Below are 21,540 nucleotides of genomic sequence, written 5' to 3' on the forward strand. Positions count from 1 at the left end.
CATTTCATGCTAAAACCATTTAAACTGTGTACCTCCATCAACCTGCACCAGGACAATTGGCCTCAATACCCCTACAATCTATGTATCTATCCAAACTTCGCTTGAACTTTTAAGGTGAGCTCACATGTAGCACTTGTTCCACATTCTCACGACCCTCTGAGTGAAGATTCCCCTCATGCTTCCCTTAAGGTTTTCACTTTTCACCCTCAACCCATGACCTCCAGTAGTCCCACCCAACCTCAATGGAAAAATCCTGCTTGCTGTTATCTATGCCCTCATAATTTTGCATTCCTCTATTAAATCTCCTATCAATCTTCTAAGTTCTAAGGAATAAGTCCTAACCGATTCAGTCTTTCCTTATCACTCAGCTCCTCCTGATCTGGCAACAGTCTTGTAAATTTTCTGTACTTTTTCAACCTTATTTGCATTTTTCCTTATGAATATCTTATACAACTTTAACATTACGTCCCATCTCTTGTACTAATACCTTGATTTATGAAGACCAATGTGCTAAAAGCTTTCTTTACCAAGGGTTCCAAGATATTTCTGTCCTGTGATTTTCTAGACACTAGATTACTACAGCACATTACAGGCCCTTCGGCCCTCGATGTTGTGCCAGCCCATATATCCTTTAAAAAAACGTATAAACCCACACTACCCCATAACCCTCTATTTTTTCTTTCATCCATGTGCCTGTCCAAAAGGCTCTTAAATATCCCTAATGTTTTAGACTCCACCACCATCCCTGGCAAGTCATTCTAGGCGCCCACAACCCTCTGTGTAGAGAAGAAAAAAAACTTACCCCTGATGTCTCCCCTAAACTTCCCTCCCTTAACTTTGTACATATGCCCCCTGGTGTTTCCTATTCATGCCCTGGGAAACAGGTACTGGCTATCCACCCTATCTATGCGTCTCATAATCTTGTAGACCTCTATCAAGTCCCCTCTCATCCTTCTACATTCCAAAGAGAAAAGTCCCAGCTCTGCTAACCTTGCCTCATAAGACTTGTTTTCCAATCCAGGCAACACCTGGTAAATCTCCTCTGCACCTTCTTCATAGCTTCCACATCCTTCCTATAATGACGTGACCAGAAATGAACACAATACTGTAAGTGTGGTCTCACCAGAGATTTGTAGAGTTGCAACATGACCTCTCTACTCTTGAACTCAATCCCGCTATTAGTGAAGCCTAGCATCCCATAGGCCTTCTTAACTATCCTATCAACCTGTGCAGCGACCTTGAGAGAAGTATGGATTTGAACCCCAAGGTCCGTCTCTTCATCCATACTCTTAAGTAACTGACCATTAACCCTGTACTCAGCCTTCTGGTGTGTCCTTCCAAAATGCATCACCTCACACTTATCCGGATTGAACTCCATCTGCCACTTTTCTGCCAAACACTGCATCCTGTCTATATCCTCTTGTAACCTTCGACAACCTACAGCTCCATCCACAACTCCTCCAATCTTCGTGTCATCCACAAACTTACTTACCTATCCTTCCGCCTCTTCATCCAGGCCATTTATAAAAATCACAAAGAGCAGGGTTCCCAGGACAGATCCTTGCGGCACTCCACTAGTCACCGACCTCCAGGCAGAATACTTTCCTTCCACCACTTCCCTCTGCTTTCTTCCTGTAAGCCAATTTTTTTATCAAACAGCCAAGGTTCCACTGATCCCATACCTCATGACTTTCTGGATGAGTCTCTCGTGGGGGACCTTGTCCAATGCCTTGCTAAAATCCATGTAGACCACATCTGCCGCCCTACCCTCATCAATTTCTTTTGTTACCTCTTCAAAAAACTCAATTAGGCTCGTGAGGCACGACCTTCCCTTCACAAAGCCATGTTGACTATCCTTGAGTAGACTGTACTTCTCCAAATGCTTGTAGATCCTTATCCAATAGTTTGCAGACCACCGATATAAGACTCACCGGTCTATAGTTCCCAGGATCCTCCCTATTACCTTTTCTAAACAAGGGAACTACATTGACCTAGGCCTGAGTTGACATAGTAGTAGTAGTAGTAGAACTACATTTGCCATTCTCCAATCCTCCAGCACCTCCCCTGCAGCCAAAGAGAATTCAAAGATCATAGCTACTGCTCCAGCGATCTTTTCTCTCACTTCCCACAGCAACCTGGGGTATATCACCTCCGGCTCTGGGGACTTATCAATCTTGATGTTTTTAAGATGATCCAACACTTCTTCCTTAATCTCCACATTGTCAAGCACACAGGCCTGTTCTATTTCGACCTCACCCTGATCAAGATCCTTTTCACTTGTGAATACTGAAGTGAAGTATTTATCTAGGACCTCCCCAACCTCCTCCGCCTCCAGGCACATATTGCCTTCTTTATCCTTTAGCGGCCCCACCTTCATTCTTGTCATCCTTCTGTTCTTCACATATGCTTAGAACTTTTCTGTGGGAAGATAAATCTCAGGATTGTATACTGCGTACATACTTTGATAGTTACCAGCTGGTGGCGTAGTGGCATCAGCGCTGGACTTCCAGGTGAGAGGCCGAGTTCGAATTAATCCAGCCGGCTCCCTTGCACGTTCTCCATCCGTGCCTGGGTTGAATGTCGAGCCAACAACTCGACCTTGTAAAAAAACCTGGAGAGGGATGGGCTCCGCCAGGTTTCAGATGCCCAAGACACGCTGTACGATGAGCACCACGCACACTTTGATAATAAATGTACTTTGAATCTTTGAACCTGGTGGGGTGGTTCCTCAGACTCCTGTGCCTCCTTCCTGATGGCAGCTGTGAAGAGAGAGCATGGCCTCAGTGGTGGGGTTCCTTGATAATGGATGCTGCTTTCCTGTCGTAGTGCTTAGCAGAGTGGAGGACTTTTCCTGTGACGGACTGGGCTACTTCTATCACTTTTTGGAGGCTTTTCTATTCTTGGGCTTAGGTGTCTCCATACCAGATCGTGATACAGCCAGAAAATAAGCTCTTCACTGTGCATCTATAAAAGTTTGTCAAAGTTTTAGATGGCATGCCAAAACTGCACAAACGTCTAAGAAAGTAGAGGCGTTGTCATGCCTTATTTGTAATGGCAGGTAGGTACTGGCCCCAGGACAAATCCTCTGAAATAATGCCAAGGAACTTAAAGTTACTGACCTTCTCCACCTCTAAACCCCTAATGAGGATTGGCTCTGACTTCCGCCTTCTTCCTCCAATAGTCCGTAATCAGCTCTTTGGTGTTGCAGACATTGAGAGGTTGTTGTGCCACCAATCAACCAAATTTCCAATATGCCGATTCCTTACCACATTTGATTTGGCTAACAACAGTAGTGTCATCAGCAAACTTATGATGCAAAAGATTAAGTCACTTGGCATTCAGGATAAAGTAGACAATTGAATTCAACACTGGCTTAGCAAGATAAGCCAGAGAGTGGTAACAGATAACTGTCTAATTGGAGGCCTGCGTTGAAGGGATCGGTGCTGTGCCCATGGTGCAGTAGCTTAGTGGTTAGCACAACGCTGTGCAGCATAGGCGACCCAGATATAATTCCCGCCGCTATCTGCAAGAGGTTTGTGCATACTCCCTATGAACGTGTAGGTTTCCTCTGGATGTATGGGTTTCCTCCCACATTTCAAAGACATACCAGTTGGTGGGTTAACTGATCACTGTAAATTGTCCCATGATTAAGCTCAGCTTAAATTTGGGGATCACTGAGACACCATGGCTTGAAGTGGCTCTGTATATCAATTTAAAAAAATAAAATATTAATGATTTAGATGATAATGTGGTCAAATGGATTAGCAAATTTGTTGGTAACACCAGGATTTTTGGGGGGGGGGGGTGGCAGTAGTTATCAAAGATTGTTAAGTGGTCTGGACCAACTGAGAAAATGGACTGAAAAATGTCAGTTGAAATTTAAAGCAGAAAAATGTGAGGCATTGCACTTTGAGAGAACAAATGGCAGGACTTGCAGTGAATGGTAGGGCACTATAGTATGCCTTAGAACAAAGGGACGTGGAAACAAGAGATCCATAGTTCCTTAAAAATGGCATTACAGGTAGACAGAGCTTCTGGCATGTTGCCTTAATAAATCAGGGCACTACACCGAGTACAGAAGATGGAATATTATGTTTAAGTTATACAAGACATTGGTGATAACAAATTGTGTGCTGTTCTGCTCACCTACCTACAGGACAGATAATAATAAACTTGAAAGAGCAAAGAGAAATTTTAGACAGATGCTGCCGGGACTTGAGCACCCAAGTTATAGGGAAAGATTGAATAGGTTAAGAGTTTAATTGCCTGAAAGTGCAGGAGAATGATGGGGAGAACTTATAGAGATATATAAAATTATGAGGGGTATAAATAGGGTGAATAGAGTCAGGCTTTCATCCGAGGTTGGATTAGACTGGAACTAGAGGTCTAGGTTTAGGGTGAAAGGTGAAATATTTAAGGGAAAATCTGAGGGGGGATCTTCTTCACTCAGTGCAAGTGTGGAATGAGCTGCCAGCAGAAGTGGTTGATTCAGGTTCAACCAATGCCCTTGAATGGAAAAATCCTACAAAAAAGTATTGGATACGGCCCAGTCCATCATGAGTAAAGCCATCCCCACCATTAAGCTCATCTACGTGCTGCATTGTTGCAGAAAAACATTATCCATCAAGGACCCCCGCCATCCAGGTCTGTTCTCATCATGTACTTCCATCAGGAAGAAACTAAAGGAAGGGAAGCTACACTCCCTCTGCAATTCCCTTATCCATTCGTCCCTCCCCAGTAATGTCCCTCTGAGCACTTATCCCTGGCGAGCGGCCCAAGTGCAACACCCTCCCTTACCTCCATTCAGGGCCCAGATGCGGCCCCCTCTACACTGGTGAGACCCTTCGTAAATTAGGGGACTGTTTCATCGAGCACCTCCACACTATCCGCCACAAGCAGGACTTGCTGGTGGCCAAACATTTTAATTGCAATTCCCATTCAGGTGTGTCAGTCCATGGCCTCCACTTGTGCCAAGATGAGGCCACCCTCAGGGAGAAGAAGCAACACCTTATATTCCATCTGGTTAGCCTTTAACCCAATGGCATGAATATTGATTTCTCCTTCTGGTAAACAAATCCGTCCCCCCCCCCCACCCACCACTTCCCTCTATTTCCCACTCTAACCTTTTACCTCTCCCAGGTTCCAGGCGAGCTCAATGCCTTCTATGCTCACTTTGACCACCAGAATAGGGAGGACATATCACGCACCCCCATATCTCCCGAGGATCTTTTGCTCTCAGTATCTGAAGATAACACGCAGGCAGACTTCAAAAGAGTGAATCCAAGGAAGGTATCCCGTCCAGACAAAGTACCTGCCCAAATACTGAAACCTGTGCCAACAAACTGGCTGGTGTACTTACTGATATTAGATTAAATTATAAGGACACTCAGTCCTCGTTTATTGTCATTTAGAAATGCATGCATTAAAAATGATACAATGTTCCTCCAGAATGATATCACAAAAAAAAAACAGGACAAACCAAGACTGAAACTGACAAAACCACAGAGCAATACCGTCAAAGTTGCTGGTGAACACAGCAGGCCAGGCAGCATCTCTAGGAAGAGGTACAGTCGACGTTTCAGGCCGAGACCCTTCGTCCTGATGAAGGGTCTTGGCCTGAAATGTAGACTGTACTTCTTCCTAGAGATGCTGCCTGGCCTGCTGCGTTCAACAGCAACATTGATGTGTGTTGCTTGAATTTCCAGCATCTGCAGAATTCCTGTTGTTAGCAATACCATAATTTGATAAAGAGCAGACCATGGACACGGTAAAAAAGTCTCAAAGTTCCGATCGACTCATCATCTCACGCAGACGGTAGAAGGGAGAAACTCTCCCTGCCATGAACCTCCAAGCACCGACAACTTGCCGATGCATTGGAAGCACCTGACCGCAGCCGACTGAGTACGTCCGAAAACTTCGAGATTCTGACCAGCCCCTCCGAGCACCATCCTCTGCTGAGCGCTTCGACCCTGCCCCGGCCGCCGAGCAACAAGCAAAGCTGAGGACTCTGGGTCTTCTCCTCCAGAGATTCCGGACCACACAGTAGCAGCAGCGGCAAAGCAGGCATTTCAGAAGTTTCTCCAGATTGTCCTCCGTCTCCATCAAATCAGGATTGTGCACAGCACCCTACTTGACAAATAACAGACATCACCACTGGAGTGGCCGCTGCGAGCTGCGTCGCACCGCCATCTCCTCCTCCCGACCTTGATATCTTCAACATCTCACTCCAGCAATGTGTGGTAACCATCTGCTTCAAGCAGGCTTCAATCGTACGAATGCCCAAGAGGAGTGTGGTAACCTGTCTAAATGACTATTGCTCAGTGGCATTTACATCTACAGTGATGAAATGTTTGAGGCTGGTGCTGAAACATATCAGCTCCCATCTCAATGATGACTTGGATCTGCTCCAATTTGCCTACCAAAGCAACAGGTCTACAGTAGATGCAATTCTGTTGGCTCTTCACACAACCCTGGAACATCTGGACAGCAAAGATACATACATCAGGATTCTCTTTATCGATTACAGCTCAGCATTTAACACCTTCATCCCTTCAAAACTAATCAGCAAACTCCAACACCAGGGCTTCAATAACCTCTTGTGCAATTGGATCCTGGATTTCCTCACTTATAGACCCCAGTCAGTTAGGATTGGCAAAAACATCTCCACACTCTCGATCAGCACAAGAGCACCACAGGGAATGTCTACTTAGCCCCCTGCTCTACTCACTTTACACCTGTAACTGTGTGGTACAGCTCCAAAACCGTATACAAATTTGATTTCGACCCCACTGTTGATGATTAATCAGCATACCAGAGGAAGAATGAAAACTTGGCTGTGGTGTAATAACAACCACCTCTCACTCAATGTTGATAAGACCAAGGAACTGATTGTAGATATCAGGAGACTTCAGCAGAGGGAAACAAGAGCTTCATGGGCCAGTAATCATCAGAGGTGGAGAGGGTCAGTAACTCCATCATATAAATATTACACGAAGAAAGCACGACAGTACCTCTACTTCCTCAGGAGTCGGCAGAGGTTCCACGTGTCATTGAAAACCTTGGTAAACTTCCATAGATGTGTGGTGGAAAGTATGCAGACTGGCTGTACAATGGGAACACCAATGCCTTTGAGCAGAAAATGCTTCAAAAAGTAATGGATTTGGCCCAGCACATCATGGGTAAAACCCTTCAAACCATTTTGGGCATATCTACATGAAACGTTGCCGTAGAAAAGCAACACCCAAAGATCCAGAACATGATCTTTTCCCCGCTACTGACATCGGGTAGGAGATACAGGTGCCTCAAGACAGACCATCAGATTCAGGAACAGCTACTGCCCCTCAACCATCAGGCTCTTGAATAAAAGGGGATACCTACACTCATATAAGGACGCTGTAATATTGTTATTTCATATTTGTTAATTATTGCTATCTATTTACATCTGACTTTGCACAGAAAAAGAATCCCAGGATTGTGTGTGGTGACATGTACTCTGATAATAAATTTTATTTTGAACTTTGAATTTCTCAGCTGCCTAGTCTTCTCCCCGGGTCCCCTCCTCCTTCCTTTTCTCCCATGGTTCATTCCCCTCCCCTGTCAAGATTCCTTCTTCTCCAACCCTCAACCTTTCCCACCCACCTGACTTTACCAATCATCCTTCCAGCTATCACTCCCCTCTCCCCATCTTTTTATTCTGGTATCTTCCCCCTCTCTTTCTAGTCCTGAAGAGTCTCGGCCCAAAACATCGACTATCTATTCATTCTCATAGATGCTGCCTGACTTGCTGAGTTCCTCCAGCATTCTGTGTGCGTTGCCCTGGATTTCCAGCACTGCAGGCATTCTCATATTTCTGACCTGAGAGGTTTGGATAGGTACAAAGATGAGAGAGGTATGGAGGGCTATGGTCCAGGTGCACACAGAAGGGACTAGTAAATCAGACATGTTTACTAGATGAGCCTGTTTCTATGCTGTGGTGCTCTGACTGCAATCAAGTATGGAATTTAGCAGTGGGATTCAGGAAGTTATGTTCAGCAAATCTGGAGCGCAACAGTGCTCTAATAAATTCAACCACCAAGCCAACATAATTGCATGACAACTGCTTCAGATAGCTGCCTTACAGACAAGAACCATAATGCTACACTTTAGCCAAAACAGTCACTGTACATAAACCTAATATCTCAAACTGCTCAACTTTGCCTTAAAACTTTCTACACAATAGGCCAATTTACAAGTGTGTCTTTCGACCATGGCAGTTTCTGCATAAAACAGTTAAATCAAAATTATCAAATACATCCCTCCTAGCTTAACAGCAACATTTGTGGCAATTTTCGGTTAACAATTAATAGTTAATATTTATTCATTTTGTTGCACCTGGGAAAAATGGACAGCACAGTCGTGCAGTGGTTAGCATAACGCTATTTGAACTAGCGACCTGGGTTCATTTCCCACCACTGTCTGTAACGATTTTGTACGTTCTCCCCATTACCCTGTGGGTTTCCTCTGGGTACTCCAGTTTCCTCCCACATTCCAAACACATATGGATTGGAAGGTTAATTGGTTATATGGGTGTCACAGGCTCTTAGGCCAGAAGGACCTATATCGTGCTCGCTCTCTAAATAAGTAAAAAAAAATGCCAAATTATAATAATTGCATCTGAAAAGGGGAAAAAAATTTGTTTCTCAGACCACTAATTCAACCTATTCTCCTTAATAAGCTTCCTGTCAGTATTTTATCAACGTATTTCAAATATCCAACATAGCCACCAAATGAAACATTAAAATTGCTCTGATTGCAAAGTACAAAGATCTATCATGATTTTCAAATCACTTCCCAAACATACAACTACAAAGTGAATATTACATCAGAAAGAGAAAATGTCACTGGCCCAGCTTACATTGACAATCTAGGCAGTTCTACTGAGGACAGCTGGCCAATTACAACTCAACTGTCAGCTAATTCTTAATTTTTGTACCTGCACGCCAGCACAGAAGTAGACCTACAAACATTCTCCAACAGGTTCCTGCTCTATTATGCTCTTGGCCAGAGTCTAAGGACATTCCATAAGGTGGCGCCATTCAACTGTATAGGGTTGCTGACCTTCAGAAAAAAGGCAAGTGCTTTGTTTCTTCAAAAAAGAAACAACTTTATTGTGTGTTAATGAGAAAGATCCAAGTTGAATATGCTGATAAGTAATTCCAGGTATAAATACACTTCCACTGTTCTTTATTAGCTAAATTCAGTATTTTCTGTGCATTTCAATTTCCAATGTGGTCACAAAATGCAACAATAAAATGTTTAATGTGGCATCAGAGATTTAGAATAGCAGAATAAGAAGTTAAGTCAGTTGTTTAACCCCTTGCGCTTGTTCTGCTATTCGTTATGATCACGGCTGATCATTTATCTTAAAACAGTTCTCTTGCACTAACTTCACTTCCCTAGATTTGCTTAAAAGAAAGTACATTCCATCTGTTGAACAGCTGGATCTCCATAAGCCACTAGGTAAAGAAATCTCATTTTGCATCTGTGCAGAATGTCCAGGTGCTTATTAAGAATATGCCCCCTAGTTTAGGAAAACCAACGCTGTATCTATAACTAAGCCCTATAAAATTCTGTATGCATCAATGAGATCAACTTTAGTTCTTCCAAGCTTGAGTATATGGTCCCAGACTGATTAATCTCTCCTCTTATCACAAACATGGAATCAACAAATTTGGTATTGAAAGAAACCTGACCACATCAGCCAGGTGGCTCTTGGGTGGGGCTTTGGCAACCTCCAGTTAGACTCAGGCTAAATCCAGTTCAATTTCACCTATTATCTATAACCCACAATAGGAGCATCACTCGGCTTAGGGAATTAACTGTGTGTCAACAGCTTTGGATATTCCAGTAAAACATATAGCACTCCGTGTATTAATGAGCTATAATATTTTAGGAGCATATTCAAAGTTATTGGCATTCTGGTACTGTTTAAAATTGCAATTCCTTTGAAAATTCAAATCTCATAGTTATAGCAAAGAATAAGTGTTTGATATTAATGCTTGAGATTAAAACTAATGAGAATTAACACATTGGGAAAGGTAGTATTAGTCAATACTTATAACCTACAGAAACAGGCCCTGAAGAACATGATATACCATTTTGTCCATTGAGACCTTACTGCTACTCCAAAGGTTTGTAACATTTTTGAATACAAGCTCTCAATCAACAGAGCAGACTCAATGGGCTAAATGATCTAATTATGTTCCTAGATCTTATGGTCTTAAAGGTGGAGGGATGGAGGAGGGGCAAGCTGGGAGATCCAGAACCCAATGGTAAGATGATTTAATTGTCCAATTTCAGGTAATCCATACTGCCTGTGCACTTTCAGATCCACAAAATTTCTTCCCTACCTACTTGATTCCATTTGCCAACACCAACAAAGCATACCTACTGGATCTCCTAAACCCTCCCATAATTGGTTCATCCCTTCCTTATAACATACTTACCATACTCCAGCATCTGCAATCTCCTGCCTCCATTTATCACCTTGTTTCTCAGGTTGGAGGCCCATGACAGGGAATTGTGCTGGAACCCTTGTTTAATATTTATGCAAATGATTAAGATGTATATGCACATGGTAGAATCTGTTTGCAGATGATACTAAAATAGGTGGTATTGTAGGCATCAAGGGTCATTAAAAATTTTGGGGGATTTTGATCAGCTAAGTAAATGAGAGGACTGGCAAGCAGCTTTTAATTCAGTTAAGTGCTTTTAGGGAAGTCAAACAAGGGTAGGGTTTGTAGAGTGAACGGTCAGGCTCTGTGGAGTGTGCAGAACAGAGGGACCTCGGAGTACAAATACTTGGTTCACTGAAAGCAGTGTCACAGATAGGTAGGGTGGTGAAGCACACTGGCCATTATCAGTCTGTGCACCAAGACTAGGACTTGGGACATTAACAAGACTAAGGCTGTACTTGTGGAGTACTGAATGCACAGTCTCAGAAATGCAGGAAAGACATTATTATACTGGAAGATTTAAGAGTCCTGAACTGCAGGGCTACAGGGCCTGAGTTAGAGCGAGAGGTCGAAGAGGTTTGGTCTTTATTCCTTGGAGCACAGGAGGAAGAAGTGAATGCAGTTAGCTCCCCTTCACCAGGGAGGGCAGAGGTTTATTAGATTATTAGATTATGAGGACACTCAGTCCTCGTTTATTGTCATTTAGAAATGCATGCATTAAAAAATGATACAATGTTCCTCCAGAGTGATATCAACAGAAACACAAGACAAACCAAGACTAAAACTGACAAAACCACATAATTATAACATATAGTTACAAGAGTGCAAAGCAATACCGTAATTTGATAAAGAGCAGACCATGGGCACAGTAAAAAAAAGTCTCAAAGTTCCGATAGCCTCATCATCTCATGCAGACAGTAGAAGGGAGAAACTCTCCCTGCCATGAACCGCCAAGCGCCGCAAACTTGCCAATGCCACACCATTGGAAGCACCTGACCACAGCGGACTCTGTGTCCGTCCGAAAACTTTGAGCCTCCAACACCGAGCACCATCCTCTGCCAAGTGCTTCAACCCCACCCTGGCCGCCGAGCAACAAGCAAGGCCGAGGACTTGGGGCCTTCCCCTCTGGAGATTCTGGATTACACAGCAGCAGTGGCAGCAAAGCAAGCATTTCATAAGTTTCACCAGATGTTCCTCTGTGCTCTCACATCTGTCTCCATCAAATCAGGATTGTGCACGGCACCCTACTTGACAGATAACAGGTATCACCACCGGAGTGGCCACTGCGAGCTGCGTTGCGCCGCCATCTTCTCCTCTCGCCGGTTTAAAATGAGAAGTGAAAGATTCAAACAGGAAGCAAGGGGAAACTCTATCATTCAAAGGGCATTTGGATATGTACATGACTATCAGGGATTTAACAGGGTCCATATGTTGGGTACCATAATCAGCATACAAGGGCTAGATGACGGGGCTTGTTTCTACACTGTATTACAGAAAAGTGACAGCAGAGCAAAAGAACCAGCCATAACATGTTGGAAAAGGCCCAAATGGCCTACTGTTATCATTTCTAATAATGCTCTTCTTTTACAGGTATGGATTTATTGGGTTGATTGGGCCAAAAGGTAGTTTACAAAATCTCAATATCTTCATCATACAAACCAAGAACTACATTCTTAAAAAAGTGCAAAAATTTAATTCAGTTAGTGGCATACTAAATTAGGGATGAATGATGATTAAACTGTATCCTTGCGCAATTAGTGAACCATGATTTACAGTCAATGAGTCCAAAGAATACATTTTTTTTAAAACACAAGAAGGTGTGATACATGCTATAGTTACATAACAAAGTTTTTAGTTGCATTTCTAATTGCTTGACACCACATATTAACACGAATCTAGTCACAATATTGACATTTGCACCAAAAGAACACAGCCAAGTGCTGATTAGCACAGTGATACATACAAGAGCTGTTACCTCTGTGATGCAAATGTATGGCACTGCAATAGAGTACTCAAACAAAGCTGAAGATGCTGAAGATGGTACAAAGCTGCTAAGATAGTAAATTTGACACAAGTTTAACTTTTAATTTCAAAATGTTTTCTGCACTATATAAATGATATAACAGGCACATCATCAATAGTTCCATAAACTAGCAAGATCTCCACATTTCTTCCAACATCATTGCAAGATCACATTATTCCATACTGGCCATATATTTTCACCATCTACACGACACAAGGTGGCTACTCATCATTTATATTGTGAAAGAAGCCTACAATGAAGTATTCCAGAAATGTGAATTACTTACAATAAATGAATCAGAACCGCTAGCAGTTTAAAAGGTGACATTAAACAAAACTTACTAAAATGCCTGGACAATATAACCTTCTTCCTTCAATAGAAAAACAAGTTGATTCCGCTCCCCTTTACAACACTTATGCAGATACACAATGCAATATACGAACTGAAGATCTCAAATGTTAGTGGTCTTCATCACGATAAATTGTATATATAAAAGAAGTAAGGCTCATTTCCCAAACGACATAAAATATTTCAGGGTTTTCAAATTATTTTATGAATACCTCCTACTGTTCTTTTGTTCTAAATGTTAACAGATCTGCCTAGTTCGTGGCATCAGTTGTACACTACTTTGCGCAAGGAGACCAAAACCAGACAACTTCCAAGTTCGATTCCACTAAGGCAGTCTGCAATTGTAAAAACCTTTGCACTCATTGTCACATCCTGTTGCAATTAGTGCCCATACATCACTTTCTTTCCAAATGCCTACTGTGTTTACATATTTGTTTCCAGCACAATCTGAACAAGGACTTCCACACCCCTTTAAAAGATTTAGCTCCTAATCCCTATAGTCATGCTCATAAGGGTTGCTAACACTGCATACATTAAGCAGGGCCACATGACCGTAAAGGTTTATACCCACAAACCGCCAAAAATGTCCAAAACTATAATATTCCAACTCAAGAGAACTAAGAACCGGGAAGAAAAAAAAGATGCAAGAGCTAATAGAAATGTGTATTTCTCATTCATGGGTTTTGTCTGTTTACATTGCTATAACGTTTACACTAGTTGAATAGGCTGCACAGTCAGAAACTATTGAACTATAAATCAGAATATACACCCCAGCTGTATATGTAAAGATTTTTTTTTGGCAAACACACATTTCATGTTATGACACAGATGATTTCAACAAAAAGCAGATACAGGAAAGTACTGAAGTTTATCTATTCCTGCCTGAAATGAGACTCCATTGCAAATCCGTAATTTCAAGAACATTACTTCCAACTGGAAACTCCAGTGTGCCACTGTAAAAATCAAATTATCTTTGACTTCTAATGTAATTTGGGCATGGGGCTAGCAAACCCCTCCTGTAAAAACCCAGAGCTACAGAAACACCAAAGACCACCTCCCTGGGAGAAGAAGAATCTTCACTGAGGAGATGTAGGAAGTTGTGTGGTGAAAACAAAAGCCACAGGGTCAAACAACCTTCCATCAGCCCGGGACAAAGGACTCTGTCCAGCTGCTGTTGGCAGCCTATGCCCCAGCAAGGCTGATGGGCTTAAGACTACTGTAATTTAATACTGCCTTTGTAACTATTTTTAAAAGATAAAACAGCTGATAGAAGAGGGATAAACTATTACATCAAAGGAGGATTTTCAATTATAGTTGTTTATTGCTAGGGGTATTCTACCTTAAAGGCCTATCAGCTTTAAGATAGGAGAAAGTGGTGTGGTCAGTCACCACAGGATATGTCTTGCACATTGAGCTCTGTTATGGTGAGCATATTCAGGGCTCAGATGCTGTCACGTGAACTTGGCCTAAATTTAGAAACTGCCACTATTTTGTACTTCGCTTTTAAACATTATCCGTATTCAATATTATGGTTTCTACTAGACAAATGCTCATGCATTAAGGCTCTTCAAGCAGTAGGCTATTAACGAAATCTGTTTCATTACTAATTCCAGTATAGATTGCTACCTTGATTGGAGGAAATTTGTTGCAAAACACAAATTCAGTTTGAGATAAAATCCCCCATTAAAACCACGCTGCCTTTGCAAAATACTCATTTTTCGAGTCCACCACTTCACTACTACTCTGGGGAAATCAATAAACAAATCCCAACTAATTTTAAACCATTTTGTACTTTAATTCTACCCATAAAATCAGCATTGCCTGCTTAATCACAACCATCTACTGCTACTATTTTCTTCATCTTTTCTTTAGACCAAGTATATTTAGTTTACAGACTTGTCTCAATAATAGCTAACGTGTTAAACCAACCAAGCTGAATACACTGAAGTCAAATTCCATTATCTGTACGTCCAATCAATTTGAATCATCAGGTCACTGAACCCCAGCTGTTCTTCCTCTCAAAGTTGTACTCATTTCCTTCAAATCTAATTTTTTTTTATGTTTTTGTTTCCTTTACCTGTCTCTCTACATGTTCTATTTATCTGCACCAAAAGTTTCCAAACTATGGTAACTAAGAGAAAGGGAGATGGTACTTGGGAGAAGTTGTACAGAAACAGAGATTTGTAAGAATGTGTAATTTTATTAGGCTTTAGGACAGAGGTTATTAGAGAGGGAATCTTGGGAAAGGGTCAGACACTGTTGGCAAGTAATACCATTGAAAACACACAGCAAACTGCACATAGCTATTAAACAGCAAAAAACCTTGGATGATTTTAAAGATTTAGTGATTAAAAACAAACTGGCATTCAAGGGATTTAAATGTTCGTAGAAGTATGGGATGCTGGTATATCTAGAAGAAGCTATGCGCAAACAAATACGAGAAACTTGCTCTGCACCCTTCAACTCTGATGCCCTGTGCTTCATTGCATTTTAATCCTTCTGACTTATACTTTCCTCTAGGACCCAGATTCCTGTCAAGTTCTACAGTGCAAGCATTAGCATTTAACAAACAGACTCCTCTTTCCAATTCCACTCCTTTAGTCATGTGTTCAGTGCATTATACTAATATTAATGTGCACAAATCATAATAATCCAGTAGTTATAACCCTTCAGTGCTTCTTCATTATTTTTCCTCCAAACACTCCCATCACAACTCATTGCTTCAACTAAAACAGAACAAATGCTGGAAATGTGAAATATGACAGAAAATGCTGGAAAATCTTCTGTAGCCCTCCATCTGAAATGTAATCAAGGAAGTAAGGAAAAATAAAATAATAGTTTGCAAAACCCTTGAGAGGATTCATAGCCACAAGGTGAGGTTGCAGAAGTCAGGGTTGTTCTCCTGGAAGCAGAAGAGGATGAGGGGAGATTTATTCACAGTGGAAAAAATTATTTTCATTAACAGATGGGTTACAAAAATGGAGACAGATGTAATGTTTTCAGCTACAATGTGTATGAAAATTTTTATTTAATATGACATGGGGTAATGATTTCATTGTGGTAGAAATACCATCAATCAATGATTTTAGAAGGAAACTGGATTGGTACAAGTGGAAATTAACTTCTAGCTCTCAATGAAGCTCTAAAAGGGCCTCAAGGATTAAACAAGTCTCCTCCTTCTGCACCTTAATAATGAGGTTAAATGATAAAAGATCAATCTGACATTTCTGCCCTCAGCTTCCTATAGTCCAAATTAATCTCAAGGAGATATTCAGATAGGTACTACTTCCATTTTGGACCATAACCACTACCTTTGATTTTCCCCTGACACAACAGCTATTGGTAGTTAATGCTACCATTGCTTTTTATTTAAAAGATTCAATCCATTTTGCCTGGAAACACCACCCCATTGTCATTTCATCCCCTTCCCACCACCTTTTGTCCATTCTTCTTCTTCCTTCTATCTTTGTCTAAAACTTATTTCCAACCCTTCATTCACAAGCCTACTCCACAACTGAATAAGATCAACAACCACTTTCCTGCACCTTTATGACCTTGTCATTCCATGTCTGTCAATAACGGCAATATCTTGTCTTGTGGTCTTGGTTTTCACTAACCCAAGCTAGAATGTGCTGACATTAAAGAGAGCAGAAGTGGTTCACGAGAATGATAGGATTCATGGACAAGTAGTGTTTGATGGCTCTGGGCCAGTACTCATTAGAGCTTAGAAGAATGAGGGGGGAATCGTGTTAAAACCTATCCAATAGGCCAGGAGAGAGTGGATGTGGAGAGGATGTTTCCTGTCGTGTAGGAATCTTGGACCAGATTGCATAGTCAGAACAGGGGGATATCCATTTAGAGTAGAGATAAAAAAGAATTCCTTTCACTAGAAAGTGGTAAATTGCCATAGATAGTTGAGGAGGGCAAGTTATTGAGTATATCTGAAGCAGAGATTCATAGATTCTTGATTAGTAAGAGTGTCAAAGGAGGCAGAGAATGGGGTTGATTGAATGGCTGAGCAGACTCAATGGGCAAAATGGTCTAATTCTGCTCATATATTATAGACTAAATTCAATATAGTTTCAAAGCCTTCGAGAATTCCAAAGACTTCTGATTTTAAAAAAATACTTTCTTAAATAGGGACCTCATTATTTTAAAACTATGGTTTTTATTCTAGGTACCCTTATCAGGGGAAACTCCCTCAAAACATGCCGCTCAGAATCTTGAATGTTTCAATATCACATTTCCCTCTCGGATCCAAAGGGAGATGCCAAATGTCAACGTCAACCCCTACAAGCCTAAGAGCAACATTCCATCAGCCTTCACAATAACCTGCTGGACCTGCTTGCTATCAATGTGCTTCCTGCACTAGGACACTCAGATATCTTTGTACCACACGATTACTTCAGGCTCATTTCATTTAAATCTGCTTTCTCATTATCCTCTTAGCAAGGTATACATTTATTGGTTTCAAAATGACAACAAAAAGATCTTGCCCCTTTTCTCCAACACCCCAGTAAATTATCCCACAGCCTGGTCTTAGGGCAACATATCTTACAGCAACTGTAATAACTAAGTAGTCAATATTTACATTAGGATTTCATTCTTCCTTTCTCTCCTTGTGCTCAGTAAACTGAGATGAGAATATTACGGGTGATGGGGAAGGTGAAGTTGTGGAGATGGGTGGGGGGGGAGGGAAGGAGACCGGGATTTTGGGGGGCGGGGGGAGATGAAGGGAAGGAGACCGAGGTTGGGGGTTGGGATGAAGGGAAGGAGACCGGGGTTGGGGGTTGGGATGAAGGGAAGGTGACCGGGGATGGGGGTTGGGATGAAGGGAAGGAGACCGGGGATGGGGGGAGAATGAAGGGAAGGAGACCGGGGTTGGGGGGAGGATGAAGGGAAGGAGACCGGGGTTGGGGGGAGGATGAAGGGAAGGAGACCGGGGTTGGGGGGAGGATGAAGGGAAGGAGACCGGGGTTGGGGGGGGGTAGTTGAGGGTGGTGGAGTCAGTGGTGGGGAGAGGTAAGGAGGGTGGAAGGTGAGAGGGATAGTGACCGGAGGGGTTGGAAGGTGAGAGGGATAGTGACCGGAGGGGTTGGAAGGTGAGAGGGATAGTGACCGGAGGGGTTGGAAGGTGAGGGGACAGAGACCGGAGGGGTTGGAAGGTGAGGGGACAGTGACCGGAGGGGTTGGAAGGTGAGGGGACAGAGACCGGAGGGGTTGGAAGGTGAGGGGACAGAGACCGGAGGGGTTGGAAGGTGAGGGGACAGTGACCGGAGGGGTTGGAAGGTGAGGGGACAGTGACCGGAGGGGTTGGAAGGTGAGGGGACAGAGACCGGAGGGGTTGGAAGGTGAGTGGACAGAGACCGGAGGGGTTGGAAGGTGAGGGGACAGTGACCGGAGGGGTTGGAAGGTGAGGGGACAGTGACTGGAGGGGTTGGAAGGTGAGGGGACAGAGACTGGAGGGGTTGGAAGGTGAGGGGCTGGTGACTGGAGGGGTGGGAAGGTGAGGGGATAATGACTGGAGGGGTTGGAAGGTGAGGGGACAGAGACTGGAGGGGTTGGAAGGTGAGGGGATAGTGACTGGAGGGGTTGGAAGGTGAGGGGATAGAGACTGGAGGGGTTGGAAGGTGAGGGGACAGTGACTGGAGGGGTTGGAAGGTGAGGGGACAGTGACTGGAGGGGTTGGAAGGTGAGGGGACAGAGACTGGAGGGGTTGGAAGGTGAGGGGATAGAGACTGGAGGGGTTGGAAGGTGAGGGGATAGAGACTGGAGGGGTTGGAAGGTGAGGGGATAGTGACTGGAGGGGTTGGAAGGTGAGGGGATAGTGACTGGAGGGGTTGGAAGGTGAGGGGATAGTGACTGGAGGGGTTGGAAGGTGAGGGGATAGTGACTGGAGGGGTTGGAAGGTGAGGGGACAGAGACTGGAGGGGTTGGAAGGTGAGGGGTTGGAAGGTGAGGGGATAGTGACTGGAGGGGTGGGAAGGTGAGGGGATAATGACTGGAGGGGTTGGAAGGTGAGGGGATAGAGACTGGAGGGGTTGGAAGGTGAGGGGATAGAGACTGGAGGGGTTGGAAGGTGAGGGGATAGAGACTGGAGCGGGTGGAAGTTGAGGGAGGATGGGGAAAGCAGGACTGCACTCAGGGGGAGGAGAGGCCCGAGCAGGGATCCGGTCGCCAGTCCCTTACCTGGGGATGGTGACACACTTGGTGTTGCAGCTCTGCGTGGTGATGGCCTTCTCCAGCTCGTCCAGCTGCCCCGTTTTCTTCAGCTTCTTCACCAAGCTCTTGACGGCCTTCTCGCACCACTTATCGTCCTGGCCGCTGTTGTGCTGCGGCGGCGGCGGCGGCGGCTGCTGGTTCGGCGACTGCGAGGAGGGCGGCTGCGACTCGCCTCCTTTCTTCCAGCCCAGCAGGCGCTTGACAATGGGCGGTGTGAAGGGCAGGATGGACATGGTGGAAGCCGGGGATGGGGTAGGGTCGGGTGGGCTGGAGGGGAGATAATAAAAAAGGGAAGCCGAAGGCCGATGTGAGCGGGGGGGAGAAAACGGTTCAAAAATTCAAACAATTGTGCTTCGCGCTGCTCGTCAACCGCCGCTTTACCACGGTCAAAACGCGCCACCTAAACAGCCCACCAAATGTGTCGCGATTGACCCTGTGTGAATTTATTAATGATTATCACATCCTCCCGTGAAGAGATTTGGTTTTTTTAAATTTTTTTCTCCCTTCTCTCTTCGAGTCGCTCGCTCCCCCTTTTTTGTTTTGATTGACGGCCATCAACCCGCGCTCCCCCTCCCTAGGAAAGTCCCGCCCCGAATCCGCTTCCTGCGTCACCTATTGGTGCGCGGGCGCAAGCGTTATCCCTATTAGTGATGATGTGAGCCTCGATTGGATAACAGTGAACGTCAATCATTCCGGCTCGAAGGGAACGTCCGGCGGAGAGGTTTGGTTGAGACAGCAAACTTTTTTCAGTGTGGGGGCGGGGGGAATGCGTCTTCTTCCGCCCGGTTTACATTTAGTCCCAATAACTGCCTGTAATGATTTGAGGTTTTATGAATGAAAACAATGTTCTGATTTGTGTTTGGAGACATAAATCTATTCGCATAAGATTATTCTCCTTAAATCGAACTGTTACTTCGGGTTTGCAGTTGTCAAAACGCATTGTTTTTGGCGTGTGAGGTATTATTCCGCAAGTGGCCTTACATGTAAATCGGCCTCAGTTGTCATCTGAGGTAAAATTGTTTGATGTTAAGGCATGTTTTATTGTTGTAGAGTTTGTACTTAAAATAATTTACTTAAAATAATAATTCGTGTTGCTTCCAACTTGTAGGAAATATCACGGATAACAATGTTTGAAAACTGGGTTATAAAGCTAAAATTGGCTAAACTGGTTCCAGGACAGTGTGGTGTGATTAGAGTGAGAAATTAAATTACGTCTATGTACATATAGTCAATCCAGGAATCCAAACTTGCATTAATATCTGAAGTACTGTTGAAAATAAACTTGCTTTAATTGCCAATTCTTTCTAAATATTAATAAAACCAGACAATTTTAATCAACACACATAAAAGTTGCTGGTGAACACAGCAGGCCAGGCAGCATCTGTAGAAAGAGGTGCAGTCGACGTTTCAGGCCGAGACCCTTCGTCAGGACTAACCCACTGAACTCCCGTCGAAGAGAGGATCTAAACTTCTACGGTGTAGGCATCACCGGAAGAGGCTTCGCAGTAGTAAATTTAAACGCAAACAACAGGAATTCTGCAGATGCTGGAAATTCAAGCAACACACATAAAAGTTGCTGGTGAACGCAGCAGGCCAGGCAGCATCTGTAGGAAGAGGTGCAGTCGACGTTTCAGGCTAACTGTTAGTCCTGACGAAGGGTCTCGGCCTGAAACGTCGACTGTACCTCTTCCTACAGATGCTGCCTGGCCTGCTGCGTTCACCAGCAACTTTTATGTGTGTTGCTTGAATTTCCAGCATCTGCAGAATCCCTGTTGTTTGCGAGACAATTTTAATGAATGTAGTGCATATTGAAGTTCAAACTTGTCTATTAAAATACCTAACAGTTTGCTCTGATTGAATTTGAACTTTATAAGTTATGTTCTTTTTTCATATTATATCTTTGTGATAGATGCTTTAATATTTGTTTTGTTTTTATCTTACACATTTTTGTTAATTCACTAAACATTGAATAGCTTCAGATTAAACTTGAGAGGGTGCAAGCCAGAAGGAAGTTAACTGTTATAAATTTATTAATAATCTGTCAAACATTACTGAGATTTCAACCTTATGTGCTTTTAAGACAATCTGAAATTTTCATGGTCATCAATGCTGATGAAGTTGTTTTTTTCAGATTGAATAAAATTTACATTTTAAATTCCAAAGCTTCAGTGCTTGAATTTCAACACTTATAGCTGGATCACTGGTCTATAACAAATATGCTACCTTACCTCTCAGTGAAGGTAACTTCTTAGGCATTAGTAATATTCCCTGCCTCTGTTCATCCCCAGTTTCTTGCTGAAACCCTGATCTGCCTTTTTCACAGTAAGAATCACAATCAGGTTTAATATCACTGGCATATGTCATGAAATTTGTTGTTCTGCAGCAGCAGTAGATAGATCCCAAAGGAAATTACAGTGCCATAGTAGCAGTACAAGTGCACAAATGTAAGTATTA

The 21,540-nt window shown here is 43.2% G+C and overlaps 1 protein-coding gene across 2 annotated transcripts in view; it reads right to left on the reverse strand.

Moving 5' to 3' along the window:
* smad2 (SMAD family member 2) overlaps window positions 1-19,655 on the reverse strand; it is a 123,168-nt gene extending 103,513 nt beyond the window's left edge. For both annotated transcript variants that reach the window (XM_063042591.1, XM_063042590.1), the window contains exon 1: window positions 19,054-19,655. In XM_063042591.1, coding sequence (XP_062898661.1) covers window positions 19,054-19,319 — 266 coding nt within the window. In that variant the 5' untranslated portion in view covers window positions 19,320-19,655. The remainder of the gene's footprint in view (window positions 1-19,053) is intronic.
* Between the last annotated feature and the right edge of the window lie 1,885 nt (window positions 19,656-21,540).

This window comes from Mobula hypostoma, chromosome 3 (genome assembly GCF_963921235.1).
Source record: "Mobula hypostoma chromosome 3, sMobHyp1.1, whole genome shotgun sequence".
Taxonomy (NCBI): Eukaryota; Metazoa; Chordata; class Chondrichthyes; order Myliobatiformes; family Myliobatidae; genus Mobula; species Mobula hypostoma.